Below are 22,384 nucleotides of genomic sequence, written 5' to 3' on the forward strand. Positions count from 1 at the left end.
ATTTGGAAAAATAGATATTTAGGGGAAATATATAAGTTAGGAGAGTTAAAGCATCAGCTCTGTCAAACAAAGTACAGGCCAGGTTCACATCATAAATTATGATACTGAGAGTTCCAAAACAGTTAAACTTTCAGTGAGGGGACTTGGAGAAGCCACAGGGAAACACTGGTGGAGCATGGTGAGGTAAGGCGATGTGAGGTAAGTTTTACAGCGCTGGAGTACCCCTTTAAGATCCAAAATAATAAGTGAAGCTCTTAGCTTTGTGGTTCAAGAAATAAAAAAAACAAAACCAGGGAACATGCCCTTTCACAAGTTAAATGATCTTTCTCCAAATACAAAAATAAGACTGCCTCTCAAAATATTTTAGGGAAAAATATGGAGAAATAAATACACTTTAAAGAAAATGTTAATTTCGATAGCCAAAAGGAGCCAGGAGCCTTGCAACTATTTTACCAAGCTCCCTTAGGTTTTGTTCATTTGGAGGAAATTTTTCTTGCTGAAATTTTGTTGAAACAGAAAAAAAAATCTAGAAAAATGACTATCCCTGCTCTATTCCTGGATCTAGTAATGGTAGATCCAAATGATGGTGCAAAAATTATTTTATTATTTGCTCACGAAGTGGTATAGACAATTAAATTCAAATCTGTACAGTAGAAATGCAGGGATACTAGTAGGCTAGGGTACTGTCAGGGAGGTAACCCTATTGAACTCTACCTAACATATAAAGGGGACCGCTGGATTAGGCATCCCTTAGCCAGGCGGTGTCTGACCCTACACTAGACCAGTCAGAGTCATGATGCAGACTGTCTAGAGGTAAATGTGATAAACAAGAGTCTAATAGTTCCATCTGGTCAGTATGTGACTAATGTTGTATGAAGCAGGACACGGTTAAGGAATGTTAAGTATGTTGATGATGACAGAGATCCTTCAAAGATTTCCACTTCTACTCCATTTACATGAAATTTTGTTAAGAACGGTTCCATAGTGAAATGAAGCGGAATGTGTATTTCCAGTTAAACAAAGATTTACAAGCAAAATAGACTGGGCTATCCACAGCACAGCTTATCAGCCACTGATCAGTGGGGTACCGATACTCGGCATTCCCACAGATCAGCATGCACACTGCAGAGCGAATGGGGCTGGAAGCAGTTGTCTTTGTTCACTGTATAGTGGTCGGACCTGCTTACTGCAGCTCACAGGATTTTCTCTCACAGATTCTGCCTAAAGAATTAATAAGTCAAATCCTCCAGTGCAATTCAGGTCAGCATCAGAAACATATGCACTGAAACTGCTATGTGTCAACATGGTTGCAAAACTGAAATCCTATTGGGAGCCTGCTTGACATTGTACAGTGTGCAAATATCCCTAAATCGGTCAATTGCTGAACTTGTAAAGAGTGATTTATTGATCATCATCATGTGGCAGAGCAATCCAGAGTCTCACTTCTCTTACAGTAAAGAATGCCTTTCTGCTCTGATGGTGAAACCTTCATTCCATATAGATGTAGAAGATACCCTCTTTTCTTGGTTAAAGTCCTAGTTATAGAATGATCTCCGTACTGTCCATTCATATATGTACAGTGTAATCAGATTGCCCCTAAGCCGTCACTTTTCCAAACTAAATATCCCCAAGCTAAATAACCTTGAGTTTACTGTCCACCAGTACCCCCAAGTCTTTTTCAGTGGCAGATTTATCCAGTGTTTTACAACTTAGCACATAATTTAGTTTCCTCGACCCAAGTGCACAACCTTACATTTATCCACATTAATCTTCGTCTGCCATTTCTCCGCCCAAGCCTCCGGCCTCTCTAAATCCTTGAGTAATATTAGATTATCCTCCTCCGTGTTGATTGCCTTACAGAGCCTAATGTCATCTGCAAATATTGAATTATTGGTGCACTGATTTTATGTTACAAAAATAAGTCAGGATAGAGGTATCCATTCTAAAAGCAGATATTTTTTTTTATATATATTTGTTCTCGCATTAAAAACAAGAAACGTAAAGATTTTCAGGTAAAACAAAAATTCCATTAATAACGTTATGCACCTACAAGTAACCATTATACATTTTAAAACAAGAACACAACTGTACATAAACAGGAATAAAAAAATAAAAAAAACACATTTAATAATAATGTCTTGCATATTGGCAATCATAATCCCTTCCCCCATCAGAGCAACTGTTTAAGGAAGGGAATGAGGATAAAATACTTAAAAATCCTGAATTGTTTTACCCTTTACCAGTGAAACCGAATGCCATCCTCTTGAAATTCAGAGGAACCCATGTAGTGATGCATACCCATGGGGTAGATAATCCACGGCTCTACAATAGTCCATCAGTAAATACACACAAAGAGTCCATGACGTGTTTCAGAGGTAAGAAAAACACTGTATGAAGATAACTCGTATTGGTAAGATCACCAACATAAAACACAGGGGCTACCAGGTCAATCAGGAGAAATACATGACATCACATTCACAGTAATACCTCATATCTAATGAGGACTGACACAGGTAGCTTCTGCCATATACAGGCATCTCAATACAGACAATGTAGATACACATACTGAAGTCAGAGCATTATTGTATGACATGGTCCTGACAGATGACACTAGGTGTATTCACATATCTTCTACACTCCACTTGTAAGCAGACTCCTGTGTAGCTTTCTTTTCAGACATCCTTGCAAAATACTGGTTCTCAAATCCATTGGACCTGAAAGGCAGATAAAAAGACCACAATAGGGGTCAGGTAAGAGCATACTGAATTTTTTTCCACAAGGCAGGGTGGTACAATTTATGCCATAAATATCAGATTTGTTCTATCCAAACTGATTTTGATGATCATCATTTCCTGTAGCCAAGGTGGCTGACAATCACTATCCCTGTAGCTAAACTTGCAGGCACATTGATGCACACTGTCAAAATTAGAGAAACAGAAAATTACCTATTGTTTAAATCAAGTTTTCAGGTTAAACATTTCTCACAAATTTTTGATGATTTTTCTAATCTTCCCTTTACTCTCTATATGATAAATATAATCCTGAGATTTGATAAATATAATCCTGAAATCTCACAGTTTTCATTGTGACCACTAAGCTCTTTTACAAAGACTGATCGGGAAAATACATGTTCCTAGGAATCACCTGAAATATGAGAAAATGCTTGTTCGTAGGCTGATTTGGATACTTCATTGTATTTTCCATTTACATACTTAACTGACCAGTTTATAACAGTTTACGCATGGATGGAAAACCTATGGCCCCCCCAGCTCCAGCCAAAGCTAACTTAGGTAATGGCTTTATCATGGGGACACTTACCTGTCCACACCATCCCAGCGGTACCCTGGCCCTATATTAAATCTGTTAAGAGGAGGGTTAGGACCCTTGTATCTCGGACGCTCTAGAAAAGAAGTAAAAAAAAAAAAAAAAGTCAAGTTATCACACAATAGCGAATGGCAAGGTTCTAAAAAAATTTTTTTTTTATACATATATATATATATATATATATATATATATATATATATATATACATACACACACACACACACACACACACACACACGATGATTCGCTTTACCTTTCTTTCCTTTGCTTTCTTTTTCCATCTTCTTTTTCAGGAACTTTGCCATAGGGTCCCCCTCTCTCTCCTGTTCTCGCAACATGCGGTCCAGATCCTCATCATCGATGTACCTAGCAAGAGGCTTTGTCATCTCTCGGGCAGCATCCTCCATATTCTGTTTCTGCTGTTCCTGTTGGGCCAAACTGAAGGAGACAAAAATGCATAACATTAGCACATAAACCTTAGCTTCTAAAGAAAGTTGTCCACCAACTCTTTGTGGAAGTACTAACTTAGATGGTGCACCTCTTACGACATGTCGAACTTTATTGCCCGTTTAAGTCACATCAGAAGCTTGTACTTTGTAACCTTTTTTCTTGCAATATGCTTCAGTAATGGACATACCCCTTAGCACACGGAGTGGAAAATAGTACATTAGGGCTAGCAAAGAGCTTAATGCAGCAGCTGTGTTCCATTACCTAGACTGGATACCACTGTGTCCACTTCTCTACTAAGAGCAGGGTTAGCTATGTAAGTCTGCAATGTAATTCAGGGTATGTGAAAAATGAAGAATTTCGAACCCAAAAAAAGCATATTTATAAATAGTAGTTATCCAGGATTAGATAAAAACACAGCTAGTTTCTTGCAAAAACAGCACCACCCTTGTCCTCAGGTTTTGTGTGGTATTACATACAATTCAGCTCCATTCACTTCAATGGAACTGAACTAAAATCAACACACCCAAACTGAGTACAAGAGTGTTGCTGTTTCTGGAGGAAAGCGGCCATGTCTAGATAACCCATTTTAATGGACTAGTGCTATTTTCAATACACTTTAATCTAAAATAGTAGTTTGAAGGGAGAGGGTCAGCTCTAGAGTAGTGTTTCTCAGCTCCAGTCCTCATAGCCCACCAACAGCTCATGTTTTCAGGATTTCCTTAGTAATTCACAGGTGATATAATTTTAGTCAGTACATCAGGTATTCACACAGGTGTTGTTTAACTGGGATATCCTCAAAACATGACGAGGGTACATGAGGACCGGAGTTGAGAAACACTGCTTTAGATCACGCTCAGAGCAGGAGGCTGCGTTGAGCCTCAGGATTATAGATGAGCGACTTTACAGCACATTTGGGTTTGCACAATCCCGATTGCTGTGCATCTGAATCCAGCTGCCTGGAGAAGATGGATGCAGTCCCAGGAACGCCTGGAGAACAACAGTCAATGTGCTCTCAATACCAATGACACAAGTAAGAAGTAACACTTGCAGACGTTCAGACTTCTCCACCATTCCCTGGCCGTAAGGCATGGTGGAAGAGGCATGTCCGGCTATGATTGTTTGTGCCTTGTCTGAACACAGCTCTATTCCTCTGCTGTGGAAATAAATCTTCACCACACCCATCTCTTCCTTTTGGATGTCAAACTGTTTTGCTTCTGTGATTGACAGCCTTCAATACCACTGTAGCTTTCCCTGTTTCTTTTGTGTGTTGCTGGGATATCAGAGTCCTGTCCAATCTTGCCTGGAGCGGTTTCCTGGCATCCCATAAACAGTTTACTAACCCAGCCACAAGTGCTTGCTTTTAGTCTCAGTTTGAGCACTTAGCGTTTCCTTCAACATTCCTTGTTGTTCTGACTCTCAGCTATTGCTATTTGACTATTCCCAAGGTTTTGAACTTGTATTGTTTCATAGGTTCTAAAACCTTGGCTAGTTTACTACCCATATTTGCTTGTTCGTCTTGTCTGCATTCTGTGTATTCACCTTTGGGACAGAAAGGGGCAGTCACCAAGTCGTCTATCACTTAGGGTAGTTGAGGCAAATAGGTAGGGACAGCTGGGTTTATCTTTAGGACTCCCTGTCCTTGTCTCCCCCCTCCCTCCGAGCTTTAATGCAGCAGTGATTGGCATAACATAAGGGCTACATAAGCGCAATACAATTGGGCATTCGGTGCATTTTTTTTTTTTTAATCAATTGTACCCTGAAGGAGCTGCAAAACAAGGGTCCGTGGAGTCTCGGTTGCGAGTCTCAAAACACGAGATAGCCAGATATCGCCAGCCTGTTGCCACGGGGTGCCTCCATGATGGGGAGAGCACCACACCACCCTGATAAATAGCCCCTTAAGTCCCACTCGGTTGCGAGTATTGGAACATAAACAGGGAAATACCAGGGTGGCCCCTTTTTGTCAATGTCTAACTCAAGGTACGAGTATTGCGATCATGACAAGGGGCAAAAACTCCGAAACGGCTGTCTGTGGATGGAGGCCTGCCTTGGCAAGCCCTTGTCATGATCGCAATACTCGTACCTTGAGTTAGACATTGACAAAAAGGGGCCACCCTGGTATTTCCCTGTTTGTGTTCCAACACTCGCAACAGAGTGGGACTTAAGGGGCTATTTATCAGGGTGGTGTGGTGCTCTCCCCATCATGGAGGCACCCCATGGCAACAGGCTAGAGATATCTGGCTATCCCGTGTTTTGAGACTCGCAACCGAGACTCCACGGACCCTTGTTTTGCATATTTAAATTTTTGGGGGCATCAGTGGACACTCTTGATTGAGTACTTCACTGGAGTGTTTTTCACTGTTCTCCTTGAGTTCAGTGATTACTGTGTTTTGTTGGTTGATTTGTCATTACCCTGAAGGAGCTGCCCTACATAAAGATTGGATATTTTACAATTATACAGCTGGCATCACAAAACAGAAGCCCATACATAATAGCAGAGTTCCTTTTAACTCCCCATATGCCTCAGCTTTCAGGGCTTCATTGGACTTTATAACTTACCCTTTGCCCCATCTGGCATACATCTCATCCTTCTTCTCCTGTAAAGCCTGCTTCTGTAGTTGCTGTTCACGTTCAGAATTTAAGTCTCTGCGTTTGCCACTTTTGTCTCGAAAAACTGTCTCTATATTCCTTGATTCATCTGAACAGAAACACATGTTAAAGAAACCAGTATGACAACAATACTCCAAACCCAAATTTTTTTTTATCCCTCCCCCCGCTGCATGCTTCTGCATATACTTACCAATGATGATCGGTGTACCCCTTTTTCGTTCTCCAGGGCTATTGAAGGTCAGAAGTCAGAGTCTCCAATGCATCTCTATGAGGGCGCTCTCAAAGAGATGCATTAGAGACTCTAATTTACGACCTAGCTAGCTGCAGAGCTGAAGGTCTCTAGGGGGCCCAAAGCATTTAAACCACCAGACACCGATTGTCAATGGTAAGGATATGTGCCAGCCTGCAGCGGGGGAGGGATATAATATAAATATAAATATATAAATATATATATATATATATATATATATATATATATATATATATATATATGGACTGCTTTTTTAAAGGGGTTTTCCCATCTTATCCACAAGATAGGGAATTATCTAATCTGAACGGAGCAATGACACGCACTTTTGGTAAGTACTAACAACTGTATACTGAAAACATCCCACTAGATATGTGTTTTGATGATCATCAGACCCAGACATCTGGCCCCAATCCTGCTGCCCAATATACTCTACCCCATAACAGGCATCATTGTTACAAGAGAATCATGTTTTTCACTCCACTGGCCATGGGTTTTCATGTTACGGCTGTTCAGTGTACAAGCCTTTATGATGATTCCTTTATGTTACAGGTCATTAAATCCTAGTAAATTAATTCTATATCATCTAACAAAGTCCAGGAAGATTTGTAGCCTCACAGATATATGAAGGAGGAAACGGATACTTGTCATATTGACACTTGTATAAATTTTCTTGTGTCATTCTATCAATATCATTCTGTCTCTGTACCTGGATCAATATCTTTACATTGTCACAAATCCTTATTTATACATTGCCCAAATATTCCAGAGCAATGTTTTTCTTTTATACACTGGGTATATTCGCTTTCACGCCGTAAAATGTGCATTTTTTTACATCACAAATTGGACAACTACCAACAATGACAATTTGGTCAATACTCACACAGCATGCAGCAGTCAGCGTAGATTTGAGTTTAACACTGCATGGGCAACCAAACATGAGACAAATATATCGAGGCATAGTTTGACTTAAAGCTGTATTCCTACCTCAGCTTGTTATCCACTATCTATATAACAAGCTGATCTCTGGAAGTCAAGCAGCTGAGATGCAATCATCCCCACAAAAAATTGAGTGCCCAGCGCACTAGGGGTCCATCCATTCTCTATGGAGCCGCCAAACGTTCAACAGGTCAATAGAGAGAGCATGGGGCACAGGCGCGGAAAGCACTCCATTCACTCTGTTGCCATGCACTGAAGATAGGTGGGGGTATTGGCGGTCAGACCCCTAGCAATCAGTTTGTTCATAAGCTAAGATGGGAATAACCCTTTAAGACCAGCCAAACTTCGGCACAGGTAAAAGTAAAAAAAATAAAATAAAAATAAAGCCTGGCTCTCGACTGTTCGTATAATTTGTACTGCAGCAAAATATATCGCTCCTGGCCGCACATCTCCCTGTGTAAACAGGGGATGTGCAGCCGATAGCAATACTTAAAATGAGTGCACAAATGATACAGTTATCGTTTGTGCAGCCCAGCCACTTGATTCATCGCACCTTCTAAACTGCACTGCAAACGAGTGCCAATCTCACCTTTCAGCAGGTTCACCCCCAAGCAGGAGCCGAAGATTGTTAAAGCGTAACTGTCATTTATTTTTATTGTAGAAATCAGTAGTATAAGCGATTTTAAGAAACTCTGTAATAGGTTTTATCAGCCAAAAAAGCCTCCTTCTGTACTCAAGAAGCAATCTCCCAGCCTCCCCCCCTGACTTCTTATCTGTGCATTATCAGGCAAACACGTCTTTATTACAGAGAAGCCAGTCAAGACGGGCTCTGCTCTCTCCATTCTATTCTTATGGAGGGCGGAGGGGCCGAGGGAGAAGGAAGAGGTGACATGAAGGTCAGCTGTTTGTAGACTGTCTGGGCACCTAAACCGCAGGATTCTGGGGTCAGAAAGGTCAGTGCTTATCTATGAACTTACTGAGAGAAGATTGCAGGGTTTTGTGCTGTGCAGGACTTCTCCGTGCTCAGTCACTCCTAACAGCCCCTGCCCTCTCCATAGCCACACAATGGACAGAGAAATCCTGCTTCTTCTGAAGGGAGGGGGGAGGCTGGAAGATTGCTTTTTCAGCCCAGAAGGAAACTCTTTTGGTTTATAAAACCTATTACAGAGTTTCTTAAAATCGCTTGTACTATTGATATTTAAGGTTTTTAAAAAAAATGACCCTGAAATGACAGTTACGCTTTAAGTCTAAAAGGGCCCTTAGGTTTATAAAAGGTTTTTTGGTTTGTTTTAATGCATGTTCATGTGTTCCCATTTTTCTACTCTACCCAGATTATTACAAAGGGTTAAATAGGATTTTTGTTTCGAAGAATAAACACTATAGCAAGAGCCCCCGAGTGTCAGTATCCACAGATAATCATGCTGCAGGGTTTCACATTGCTATAAATCTAAGATATACATGTAGAAATATACACATTTTCTTCTCACTTTCCAGGTTCTTGTTACTTTTCTCTACTTTCCTCTGTTCTTCTTTCTCTTCCCTTAGAACCTTTGCAGACACCAGGCCAGCTCTGCCACCAGAGAGCATCTGAAAAGGAAAGAACCAGACTGAAAAGAGCTATCTAATAAATATTGTATAAAATAAAGACTCAGAGCAGGATATTTATATAGGACAAGGCATGCTGACCACTGATAAACTTATTTGATTTATTTATTTATTATGCTCCTCTGCTGGACTGTTTTCCAGAAATCTTACTTTTGTTCAATATGGCAATTAGGGTGTTCAGTAGACTAGGGGCAATACTTTACACCTCAGCGCACTAATCCAGCCCCTGCCTCTTTATAAATATGGGGGGGGGGGAGGGGGGAAAAGAGGCAGAATGGCTCCAGGCAGATGACTAACACACATTACAAAGTTATATAACTTTGTAATGTGTGTAAGGGTCCTATTCCACGGGCCGAGCAGGGCCCGATCAACGATGTAAATGAGCGGCGATCTGCTAGATCGCCGCTCGTTTACTGGGCCTATTCCACGGCCCGATGATCGTTGAGCGAAGGCTGCAGGGACATTGTTACCGATGTCCTCACAGCACACATTACCTGTCAGGTCTTCTCCTCCGCGCTGTCTATCTTCAGAATGGTCGGTCAGCTGACAGGCCACACTCGCGGTGGTCCCGGCCTGTGATTGGCTGAGCGCTCCGTCAGCTGACTGGCCATTCTGAAGATATATCGCGCGGGACCCGGGGATGAAGACAGCGCGAAGAAGCCTGGACAGGTAATGTATGTCGCCCGCCACACACCGCTATTCAACCGTAGCGATGCGCGGTGGGGGAACGATAATTTTAGGTCTGGCCCTAAATGAACAATCAGCCGATGACACGATCATCGGCTGATCGTTCTCTCTATTTCACTGAAAGATAATCGGACGAATTGGGCCAAATGGGGCCGATCCGGCCCATTATCGTTACTGTGGAATAGGGCCCTTAGTTAAGGGGGGGGGGGACTGCAGTAGTTGTCCTTTAACTTTTATATTCATAAAAAGAGGCACCAGTGTACTGGAGGGTGAAGTAATGCCCCCAGCATACTATTGTTAAAATCTTCGGCATCCTGGACAATACTGGAAATCGCTGAACTCTTTAGAAAGACCCATTCTTTCACAAATGTCTGTAAAGGCCAACTGCATTGATAAGGGCAGGATTTTATATACCTGTGCAATGTAACTGAATGAAACTCCTGAATTTAATGATTAATACTTGTCCATACAAAGTACATATAGTGCACAATGATGGAACAAAATTTCTCTAATTCCCTAAAAAAAAAAAAAAATCTAATGAAATGGGAACTGTGTGATCAGTCATGCCCCCTGCAGTGGCGCTCTCTTCTTGCCAGTAATGAATCATTCTGGAACATTAGCATGTGAAGCCTTAAGAGTCAAGTTACCACTATAAAAGGTCACATGACCCTATTAATACCTGCGACCCTTCGTTCCTTTTTTCAGATTCAACTCTGCGCCGTGGTGGTGACAAGTCTGAATCGGAGCCTCTTCTCTGTACTTGTCGGGGAGGTGATAAGTCAGAGTCTGACCCTTTGGACTGAATACCTCTTCGAGGTGACACGCGCGAGTCTTTCTGTCGTGTAGCTGCAAAACAGGAGATGAAAGTGTGTGAATGGAACTCCATGTAGCCAAAACTGCTATAAATACAGAAATAAGGCTCAGCATGATTGTAACATTAAGCATAATCAGAAGCAGACTATAGGAAATCTTGGAAACCTTAAATTGGCACTGCCATATCTATCTAACACTTTTGACAGGTCCCTTGGGCCTCAAAGGACTAACTCAGGGGTCATGGTCACTGACAGGCACCTTATTTTAACTAAAGCTGCACATAAGATTTAATCTATATCCTCATCAGAGTACATTCAATACTTTAAGATACCTAACTTTTTTTGCCAACAGTTATCTCTCCCGATTCTTCAATACACTTGAAAGCTTGGCCTGCACAAGTATGAAAGTATTCTTCATAGGAAAAAGGAGCTAGCAGACTTAGCTAAAAGCGGCTTATATTGCCTGAGAACACTGAGTCGGTAGGCTCCTATACACAAATGATGGAACAGTCCTGCCATAATTGGCATAATGAGCCAACATTAACCTAAATTGTATGACCAGCTTTAAAACCAATTCTCATTGGTTTTGCTCATGGTGTGTACTGTAGGTTAGATATTTGACTGGCATTAAGTGCAGTAGGTCATTAGAAGTGAAAGAATTACTACTGATCATGTTAAAGTGAATGTACCATCAAGTACATCACTAAGTTTTTTACATGAATACACCAGCGCAGGGATGCCAGTGCTGCGGTCCTTTTGGTTGAACTGTGACCAGTTTTCCGTGCACAGCGTCTGACTATTCATGGGCCTGGCCCAGGCCGCCCCCAGTGTGCCAGAACCCCCACCCTTCTGCAATGCAGCTCCATTAGATTCAATGGAGCCGGGTCACAGAGAGGAGGGGTTTTGTTACACTGGCCGCCCGCCTCCAGTGCTTCAGGTCAGTACAGTGCCCAGGAGAAGACCAGAGCTGTGCGCAGGAACTGGGCCTGGAGTTCAAAAAAAGGACCCCAGCACTGGCATCATGTAAAAAAAAAACTAAAGCGATGTACCTGATGGTACATTCACATTTAAGACATGTCCATCAAGCTCAAAATCTCTCCTGTATCATATTTATTAGCTTTCAAACCTTTTTTGCGGCTGTCTCGTAATGGTGAAACTGCTCTATTCCGAGGAGGAGAAAGGTCAGAATCAAAATCATGCCGCAAGGAGGAATGTGGAGAACTTTGATGAGATTTCTTCAAATTATGTTTTGATCCTTTAACATAAGAGTTCATTTTTTTTTCTTTTTCATAAGAAACTGAAGAGGAATTTTGATTCTTTGAGTCTGTGTAGTAGGATTTGCAGTTTTTGTTTGGATTGAGATGCTTTTGTCTTTGTGGAGAAGATGAAAGCTTCCTGACTTTTCGAGCAGGGGATGGGGTTGGAGAGTCCAGTCTGTCCCTTCTGGGAGGAGAGGCATCTGGAGAATCCCACCTGCCCTTCCTGGGTGGAGGCGCATCTGGAGAGTCCCACCTGCCCCTCCTGGGTGGAGAAACGTTTGGAGAGTCCCGCCTGCCCCTCCTGGGTGGAGAGGAATCTGGAGAGTCCCGCCTGCCCCTCCTGGGTGGAGAGGCGTCTGGAGAGACCCGCCTGCCCCTCCTGGGTGGAGAGGCGTCTGGAGAGACCCGCCTGCCCCTCCTGGGTGGAGAGGCGTCTGGAGAGACCCGCCTGCCCCTCCTGGGTGGAGAGGCGTCTGGAGAGTCCCGCCTGCCCCTCCTGGGTGGAGAGACATCTGGAGAGTCCCGCCTGCCCCTCCTGGGTGGAGAGACATCTGGAGAGTCCCGCCTGCCCCTCTTGGGTGGAGAGTCCCATCTGCCCCTCATGGGCGGTGAGGAGTTTGGAGAGTCCCGCCTGCCCCTCCTGGGTGGAGAGTCCCGTCTGCCCCTCATGGGCGGTGAGGAGTTTGGAGAGTCCCGCCTGCCCCTCCTGGGTGGAGAGGCGTCTAGGGAGTCCCATTTGCCCTTTTTTAGTGGAGAGTTTCTTCTGCGTACTCTGGGTGGAGAGGCATCTGGGGAGTCACGTCCGCCCCTCCTGGGTGGTGAGGCATCCGGGGAGTCTCGTCTGCCCCTGCTGGGTGGAGAGGCGTCTGGGGAGTCTCGTCTGCCCCTCCTGGGTGGAGAGGCGTCTGGGGAGTCTCGTCTGCCCCTCCTGGGTGGAGAGGCGTCTGGGGAGTCTCGTCTGCCCCTCCTGGGTGGAGAGGCGTCTGGGGAGTCTCGTCTGCCCCTCCTGGGTGGAGAGGCGTCTGGGGAGTCTCGTCTGCTCTTCTTTCTTGATGGAGTCAGTTGCCTTTTGGGAGGAGGGGAATGGTCTGAAGAATCATGTCTGGCTCTTCGAGGTGGTGAAGGGTCTGGAGAGTCATGCCTTGACCTTCGAGGTGGAGAAGGGTCTGGAGAGTCATGCCTGGCCCTTCGAGGTGGGGAAGGTTCTGAAGAGGCAGGAGAACTGTGACCAGTCTTAGCAGCAGAAGAGACATCTTCTGTAGCACTATAGAGAATGTAAAAAATAAATAAAGACTGAGATAACAAAATCATGAAGACTAACTAAACATTGTATTATCTAAAAAGAAGAAGCAGTCAAGAAAATCTGCTCTATAGTGAGGGTCAAGAAGTCATATAAAAGATTTATTATTTTCAAGCTGTCCTAAAAGTTTTTACTAGGGGCACCAACAGCAATTTGCTCTCATTTAATCAAATCCGTTTTAGTTTTATTTTTCTTTCTTTTATCATTTTTTTTCTTGCTACTTTCTGGATGGGGAGGTCCTTGTGAATTGCACTGAATCTTCTAAAATTATCAACTAATTCTCATTGCTTAAGGAAGTACTCAGTTTTTCCCGCTGAATGCTCTCACCGCTACTACCAAACAACCAGCTCAGCTAATCGCAGGAAATTGCAGCAAGTCGAGTATACGCTGAGTATATCTCCCCCCCCCCCCCCCCAATACATATGCATTGCACTATGCATGACGGCATATTTTTGTTGCAAAGTTCTATACATTGTGCTACATTACCTCAAACATTGCTCTTTGGATCTTTCATCTTCAGGGGACTCATCACCTACAACAAATTAGACATCTGCAGTCAATAAATCTCTTCTTAAGGTCTTAATAAAAAAAAATCAAGAATAAGGCAAAGAACATATTTGTAATTTACTTAGCTCACCAAAAATTACTCCCTATCCCCCAAAACAAGCTCTGTCTCCTATCCCTGCATAGTGTTATCCTTCCTCATCCCGCTAGCTTGTCATTAGCAGCAGAGGTTCAGCTCTTACTGTAACATCTCTCTTGCTGACCTGCTGCTTTCGTCTATTTCTGCTCACAGAGTAGCTTGTGATGCCAATGTATCTGTAACCCCTTTTCCATCCACATGCCATCTATAGTGCTGTACTGTAAATCCTTTTCCAGCACAGTGCCAGTCTGTTCAGTGGAATGCACGTTTACCAGTGCTATGTCATGTCATAGTAGTAAGAGGTAAGTGCTGTGCTGTGAGCGGCCAGACGACTTAGGAAAGAGAAGAGATTGTGTCTGTACTCCTGGCAAAGAGCTCAGCCCTGGTACTGCCCTCTGAAATGGGGGAGACTCTGGTGTTTAGTGACAAGGTCATTTTTGGGCTCTCAATGAGATCATCACTCTAAAAGGTTAATCTAACAAAACAATGAACATTTTTAAAATCCTTCTAAAATTACGGGTATGCTATAGTTCCTAATTAATCTCTTTCATCAGGTGGTGTCAAGTGAATTTTAACATTGTCCTTTCAGTCAAACTTTGCAATATTTACTGGAAAATAATGCACCTTTATCCAGTGGTCAATTTGCTAATAGATAATAAGGTAATTAACAAAAATACAAAAAAGGTTGCACCATTTAAAAATCCCCGATCACAGTCTTTTTCACTGCTGGGGCTCCAAGAAATCAGCTGTACTCTGTGGTAAGTCGGGCAGCCATACACTCCTATCATAGTAGAACACGCTTCTTTTTTGAATCAACTGGATCTCCCTGTAATGCATGTATGTGTGGGATCCTCCAGAGAGTAAGGGCCCTATTCCACGGGACGATTATCGTTCGCATAATCATTAACGATAAATGATCTAAACGACCGCTATTGCGAAAGACCTGAAATCGTTCACCCATTTACATGGAACGATAATCGTTCTTGCGGTCGTCTTGTCGCTACTGCGTTTGTCACTACTGCGAACGACCGAACGACGTCTTATTCAATGCGAACGATTTGTGAACGAGCAACGATAAAAATAGGTCCAGGTCTTATTAAACGATCAACGATTTTTCGCTCGGTCGTTTATCATTAACTGCTATTCAACTGAACGATTATCGCTTAGATTCTAACGATTTAACGATAATCTGAACGATAATCGTGTCGTGGAATAGGGCCCTAACAGACACTAAGTAATACATTTCTCACCTTTTATCACCTTCCACTTATTGCTGTTCCTGAACTCTTCCATGCGCTTGATCTCCTCCGGACGTTCGTCTACAAACTCTGCCACCTGTACAGTAAAAAAGAAAAAAAAGCCTGTGATGCACTAAACCCCCCCAGTGTGGGCCCTTCATTTACACAAAAGTGAAACTGTATACAGCAATATTTAGTCATCTGCTAAATGTTTTAGAACTGTAGAAAACCCAGTCACTTTTTTGTGACTTCAGTAGGTTAAGTGTCTGCTAGGGAAGAATGGGGGAGCCTTGCTAAAGAGGGGGGGAGGAGGGGGGGGGGGGAGGTGGACTTGCTATTGTTACCTTTGTCGTAAGCACACCTTACTCAATCAGTTCAGAGGTGGTGAATACCCAATTCCCCAGTCACCTTCTGCCTATAAGATCCCCTACATCCGATATCTAATTTGGAAGTTATGTTCCTTTATTCTGTGAGATGGCATATGGTCCACTGTTGAGGCACTGGCAGGAATAGAGAGTGGAATGGAACTCTCTCTTTACCTAAATTAGCCTCCTCTAATCATAAAGAAGTTGCAACCTACCAAACTCCATATTCTACATAAGGGGTAGCACCATAAATTCCATTGCAACTACGGTATTTAAACAAATGCCATAAATACATCTTCTCTTGCTTTGACAATGCGCAAAGGTCCTCCGTTTCTGGGATCACATCTATACAGCCCTGTCCCAGAATACGTCTTATCTTTCTTGACCCAGAGGACTATGTGTCAATGTAGGTTCACTCTTTTTCCACAGAATTCCTATGTTCTGCTAAAATAAAGTGACTGCCAAGAACGGTCTCACTTCTACACTTGCAAAATGGAAGGCAATCAGTCACGCTCCCCTATTGTACAAGAACTTGCCACACAATCCTCCCAGCTACATTTTACAGAATCTAGGATTGCATGCTCCATTCTTCCTCCTCGGAACCTCATAGGACCTGCTCCAACATCAGCTGCAACACATGTTCTGCCCTTTAAGATCCTTCTAGACAGGACGATTTTTTGCACTGGTGCTCGCTTGCAGTACCTTTAGAAGGTACAATTAATTGAGCCGCACAATCCACCCCTGTATTGTTTACGCGGCCATATAAATACATTGCTGTCAGCCGCACATCCCCTGTTTATTCAGAGAGCTGTGCGGCCGTTAAACAATAATTTATTGGACTGCTCAAAAGATGTGATCCCATAGCCGATTGCTGACTTTTACATGAGCCGATTATCGGCCCTATAGAGCATCTGTAGCATAGCATAGCTTTCTACTGCAACGTCATGTACCAGGCTGAGCAACTACCATCTCAGCCAATAAGTGACTGAGGTGGGACATCATCGCAGTCACCGAGTGGGCAATTGCTCAGCCTGGTACGTGACGTCACCGCTGGACGAGCCAGGTAGGTGATGTACCAGATGAAAATGAGTCCCGATGACCTACAGAGGCACAGGGATGGGGATGGGTGAGTATAGTTTGTTTATTAAAGGGGTTATCCAGCGCTACAAAACATGGCCACCTTCGCCCACTCTTGTATCCAGATTGAGTGGGGTTTGAAACTGCAAACCACACCTGAACTGGAGAGGAGTGGTGCAAAAGTGGCCATGTTTTTGTAGCACTGGATAACCCCTTTAAAATCTTGGTGTAATAAGTTTTCTATTATAACTCACATCACATAGTACTTATCACATATACTCACCACTGGCTCGTCTTCCTCCTCCACAGGTTCATCTTTTTTTATAGGTTCCTTCTTCCAGTCGTCTGCATCATCATCTACTATTCGCATCCTAATTGTAGGATAAGGGTTATTACAGCAGTACAGCAAGTTCAGACATATTACAATATGTGTTTATGTTGTTTAAAGTGGCTGTACCACCAGGCCCAGGCAGAAGCACTGGAGGCGGGCCGACCCACCCTTAGTGGGAAGAAACCCCAACCCCTCTATGACGTGACTCCATTAGAATCAATGGAACCCTATCATAGAGGGGCTAGGGTTTCCTCCCACTAAGGGTGGGTCGGCCCACCTCCAGTGCTTAAGCCTGGGCCTGGTGGTACTGTCACTTAGTTGTTTCCCTCAACATCTGCAATTTCCCAATGAAGTTAATGGGGAAAAGCCACAAAAAACTGCATTTCCTGGCACTACTATGAATGTTCTACCATTCTGAAATCCCCAACACAGGTCAATCCACCACTTGTTATTCTCAAGGTGCTCATACACATTAGGCTAATGCCAGTAATGTAAGGTATATGGCCACCTCTTGGAGCACGATGAGCTCATCATATGTATGGAGAGGGCTGGAGACATAACATCAGCCATGCTAATGTTAAGCTGAAGGTTTATTAAAGTCAATTAATTTATTGGAATTTTATTTTAAGTTTTTCAAGCTGTCTGATCCTTGTATGACTAAACAGACAACAGATCATATCCCTACAATACCTGTCACAGTGTACAGCCCCGCCCCTGAATGGTAACACCCACTTGACTATTTAGATCTACCTTTTGGGTATGAGTAATAGAGGAGTGGGTACATGACAGAGATATAAGAACACACGCTCCACAATTGGTCCTCTGTGAACAATAAAATCATTGACCAAAACAGGTCAGGAGAGGACAGGGGCCATTCTTAAAGTGTAAGTTTTTGTTGACCGGTTTATCCCAAAACTTAAAGGGGAGCTCCAGACACTGTGACCCCAGCAGACGTGTCGCAAGGTGGAGGCACAGTTCTAATAGTACAAATATATAGTGACATAAGAGCCAGTCTCTGGGTGGAGCTGATCTACATCTTTGCTGGGACTTGTGGTACAACACGGACTGCACCATCACTGGAGGGGGCGTCCCTACACGGTGCATGACATCTACTCCTCTCTTACCCCTTTCCCTCGGGTCTCTTCTTCTTTTTCTTCTTCTTCTTGGCGGCTCCATCCTCTACACTCCCCGGATCCAGATAGCGCTTCAAGTATTCCGCTTTAGAGATCCCCTGTAGTGAACTTGCGGGCGCTGACATGTTACCAGAGGCGGAAGTCAAAGTCAACAATCACTTCCGGGTTACTGATATTTGCCTATGGTTCGTAAGGGCGTGCGCAGGGAACTGATGACGTCACGGCCTGTGATGCGGCGTCCAATCAGTGCGCAGGCGGCAGACTGTTACATTAGAAAGTGGGGGTAGGTAGTGTGCAGCTGGTGGTACAGTCCGAGGGCCATGTGGTTGCCATGGCTGCAGTAGAATATACTCGTGCGGTGCTGCTCACTGATAGCACACGGGGATTATTTCTTCTACTCTTTACAGTGTATCAGTTGTGGATGAATAAAGAGCAGGGGTCGTGGTTGTTTATGTAATGCAGCAATAGGGAACCTTCCGCCCCTCAGATGTTGCATAACTACAATTCCCATCATGCCGGGACAGCCAAAGCTTAGGCATGATGGGAAGTGTCGTTTTGCAACAGCTGAAGGTTCCCCATTCCTGGTGTAATGTATAAAAGCTACAGGAGAGGCTTCATGTTCATCCATACTACAACTCCCAGCATGCTCTTACAGATCCCATCTTGCTGGGAGTTGTAGTTTCATAAAAATAAAAAACCTTTTGTATGTGGCTGAAGAGCTGTGTCACATGACTTCTCCAGTCTGATGCTCCTTAGATATCATTCTGATTAGACAAAACCTATACTGGGATGGGGACCAGTGATCTCCAACCTTTCCATTTGTTGCAGGACTACAACTCCCAGCATGCCCCAACAGTTGTCATTCATCACTAGGTTACAGTTTTGCATGTGGATAGATGTAGAACTGTGGGTGCTAGGCCTTCTGATGCGCCCCTGTAATATACCGGTGGATGGCCCATTATCATGGATGCCACTAATTCTGTATGGAGGTAGTGATTGCTTCTCCTCATTTGTCTATTTTCTATCAGATCCTTGACAATAGTCGGCCAGTGTAGGGCGGCTTTAAAAAGGTTTGTTTGGGATAAATCCATAATTGAGGATGCTGCAAGACATGTTACAGTAATGTATACTTAAGTGTCCCGTTCTGCCTGCTCTTAAAGAAGTCCGGTAAACATTTTTATTAAAAGTATTGTATAGCCTCCCAAAAGTTATATAAATCACCAATATACATTTATTACGGGAAATGCTTATAGGGTGCCTTCACACCTACCGGATCCACAGCGGATCTCACTTCTGCAGATTCGAAGCGAGAACCGCTGCGGATCCAGTACCATTCACCCCTATGATAGCACATATTCGCAGCGGGATGTTAATCCCGCTGTGAATATGTGCTTTAACCCCTCGCTGTCCGCAGCCCCGCCGCCACATTAACCCATTCACGGCCGCATCCCCCCAACCCACGCCACATCCAGCAGCCCGCCGCCGAGAGCATAAAGTACCTGCTCGGCGGCGCGGCTGCAGTGAGGCTCCCGGCTCCGGTCCCGCTCATTAGCGGAACCGGAGCCGGGAGCCTCACTGCAGCCGCGCCGACGAGCAGGTACTTTATGCTCTCGGCCGCGGGCTGGAGGATGCAGCCGGGGATAGGGGATGCGGGCTGTTGCATGCGGCGGAGGAAGTGGGGATGCGGCCGAGGATGGGCTAATGCGGCGGGACTGTGGACAGCGAGGGGTTAAAGCACATATTCACAGCGGGATGTTAATCCAGCTTCGAATATGTGCTATCATAGGGGTAAATGGTACCGGATCCGCAGTGGTTCTCGCTTCAAATCCGCAGAAGTGAGATCCGCGGTGGATCCGGTAGGTGTGAAGACACCCATAAATTGCTTTTTTTCCCTGCACTTACTACAACATCAAGGCTTCACTTCCTGGATAACATGGTGATGTCATAACCAGACTCCCAGAGCTGTGCAGGCTGTGGCTGCTGGAGAGGATGATGGCAGAGGGATGCTCAGTGTCCCTCCAGTGCCCTGTGTCCCTCAGTGTCCCCCTGCCATCATCCTCTCCAGCAGCCACAGCCCGTACAGCTCTGGGAGTCGGGTCGTGACATCACCATGTTATCCAGGAAGTGAAGCCTTGATGCAGTAGTAAGTAAAGGGGAAAAAGCGTTTTATAAGCATTTCCCATAATATGTGTATAATAGGAATTTGTATACTGTTAGGGGGGGGGGCAATACAATACTTTAATTAAAAAAATTTCGCCGTGCTTTAAGCACCATCAGTGTTTCAGCCACAGGCTGGACCCATGGTTGCAGCCTTAGGGCCCTATTCCACGGGCCGAGCAGGGCGCGATCAACGATGTAAGCGAGCGCCGATCTGCCGATCGTTACCGATGTCCTTGCAGCATACATTACCTGCAGGGCTTCTCCTTCGCTCTTGTCTTCCTCCCGGGCCCTGCGCACTCTGGCTTCAGAATGGCCTATCAGCTGAAAGGTCACTCAGCCAATCACAGGCCGCGGCGGTCCTGGCCTGTGATTGGCTGAGAACTCCGTTAGCTGACAGGCCACTCTGCAGCTAGAGCGCGCGGGACCCGGGAGGAAGACAGAGCGGAGGAGAAGCCCTGCAGGTAATGCATGCTGCACTTCTCAAATCGTCGGTCGCCCGCCGTGCACCGCTATTCCACCGTTGCGATGCCGATTCGGCCGATTATCGTTCCTTTGGAATAGGGCCCTTAGGGAATCCTGGAAAACAACTTCAGCCACTGGTAATCAAAAGACAAACCTGAACATACTTGAAGTTCGCTCATCTCAGGAGCTGTCCAGAACAGGAGCAAAGCTCTATTACTCTAAACAGGTCCTGATATGGACAGAGGTGGCAGAGCAGGGAATCAGGTCAGATTGGAGAGAACTACATTTCTTCCTCCAAAAAGATACAAAACTGAGATTGAAGTTATTGAAATTAAAGTTTTCTTTTCCAAAATACCCCTTTAATAACACTGGGACCTCCTTATAACATACGCAGTATTTTTACAGGAGCCCTGGACCACAAAGTGCCACATTAAAGGACCACCTTCAGAAGATGTGGCAACAATCTACAAGAAACTCATTGTACATTTTTCATATTTAATATTAGTAAACAAACACCTCAACATTCACAGCTTGGTAGATACAAAATGTTATCCATATATCTAGATAAGTATATTGCCCAGTAATGTAGAAAGAAAACTCGCACCCAAGTCAGCATAAAAAACAAAACTCTGCTTTATTTGAAAAGGAAAAAAAACATGACATAATCCTCCACTTTAAAGAGAAAGAAAAAGTCTTCTGCATCCAAGCATTCACACTGGTTGGTTATGCAGATTTCGCTGCACGTATGTGAACCACGCAGTGTGAGGGAAAAAAACAAACAATACTTACAAATGATTAGCCGCGTTTCTGCAGCAAGTATGGCTGAAGCCTAAATAGCAGCAAAACTGCACTTCCAACGCTCCATGTAAATATACTTCTACAAATTCATCTTCCACACAATAATACATATGCAGTACTTAAAGTAGGACTCTCGTAGTGCATACATTCATTAAAGCTTAAGGGTAGCTTCACACGAACCAGATCCACGCTGCGAGTTTGCAGCGAAATCTGCAGTGGATCCGGGTAGTGTGAAGGTCTATGGGGTTACATATTCGCTGCAGAATTTTCATTTCACTGCGGATATGTAAGCCGTCCCCTTTAACCCCCGCCGCATACATTACCTGCTCGGCACAGCGGCTGTGCGTGAGGCTCCCGTCAGTCCCAATCAGCCAATCGGTGCTGCTATGCACTGATTAGCTGATGGGGAGCGAGGGGAGCTGGGAGCCTCACACACAGCTGCGGTGCCGAGCACACAGCCGCAGTGCCGTGAAATCCGCTGCGGATCCAGTATGTGTGAAGCTACCCTAAAGGGGTATTCCCATCTTAAAGAAGTGCAATATGCTGCAGGTCCCTACACATCTAGTTGGTAGGGGTAATACTATGCAAGGACAGACAGAACCTTCAGGATCAATGAGGCTCCAACCATCACAATACGCCAATGAGATAGGAATACTCCTTTTTTCTTTTTTAAAGCATTTTCTTGTAACAAGTTGTAAGCAAGCAACAAAAGCTCATCAACCAATCCTGTACAGTTAGGGGCAGAAAGCCCTGACTGTCTTACAGTCCATTATCAGTAAAGAAAAGAGAAATATCAAGAGTGATTGCCTTCATATTAACAATACACTTTGTTATCAGACAGTGCCCAGTACATTTAGGGCTAAAACATCTGTTATGGTGGAACGTACTATGGATGTGCCTCTGTAGTGCTCTGCGATTCACAGAACACTGCATGCAAGATTACAGAA

At 44.2% G+C, this 22,384-nt stretch overlaps 2 protein-coding genes across 4 annotated transcripts in view; one reads left to right on the forward strand and one right to left on the reverse strand.

The window, feature by feature from the left end:
- The window catches only part of LOC138769690 (apolipoprotein A-I-like), a 523,881-nt gene that overhangs the window by 301,011 nt on the left and 200,486 nt on the right, over nucleotides 1-22,384 (forward strand). Inside the window, exon 1 of one of the 3 annotated variants that reach the window (XM_069948305.1) lies at nucleotides 17,702-17,712. The exons of the other annotated variants lie outside the window; for them this stretch is intronic. The gene's annotated coding sequence lies outside the window, so the exon portion shown is untranslated. Of the gene's footprint in view, nucleotides 1-17,701; nucleotides 17,713-22,384 lie in introns of those variants that run through there. 3 annotated transcript variants of the gene reach the window in all.
- Nucleotides 1,939-18,203, reverse strand: BUD13 (BUD13 homolog). Its single transcript, XM_069948299.1, has 11 exons — nucleotides 18,009-18,203; nucleotides 16,837-16,924; nucleotides 15,124-15,208; nucleotides 13,717-13,762; nucleotides 11,798-13,194; nucleotides 10,539-10,705; nucleotides 9,055-9,154; nucleotides 6,331-6,469; nucleotides 3,578-3,762; nucleotides 3,319-3,400; nucleotides 1,939-2,714 (listed from the first exon to the last, which is right to left on the reverse strand). The coding sequence occupies exons 1-11, from the start codon at nucleotides 18,140-18,142 to the stop codon at nucleotides 2,621-2,623; spliced, it is 2,517 nt and encodes an 838-aa protein (XP_069804400.1). The 5' UTR covers nucleotides 18,143-18,203; the 3' UTR covers nucleotides 1,939-2,620.

This window comes from Dendropsophus ebraccatus, chromosome 12, assembly GCF_027789765.1.
Source record: "Dendropsophus ebraccatus isolate aDenEbr1 chromosome 12, aDenEbr1.pat, whole genome shotgun sequence".
NCBI classification, from domain to species: Eukaryota; Metazoa; Chordata; class Amphibia; order Anura; family Hylidae; genus Dendropsophus; species Dendropsophus ebraccatus.

Coding starts and splice junctions, on each gene's coding strand:
- BUD13 (XM_069948299.1), bottom strand. CDS start 18,142: ATGTCAGCGCCCGCAAGTTCACTACAGGGGATCTCTAAAGCGGAATAC. Junction 6,470..9,054: donor AAGTAACAAGAACCTGGAAA/GTGAGAAGAAAA, acceptor GTTTCTGTTCAG/ATGAATCAAGGAATATAGAG. Junction 3,401..3,577: donor AGAAAGCAAAGGAAAGAAAG/GTAAAGCGAATC, acceptor CTTCTTTTCTAG/AGCGTCCGAGATACAAGGGT.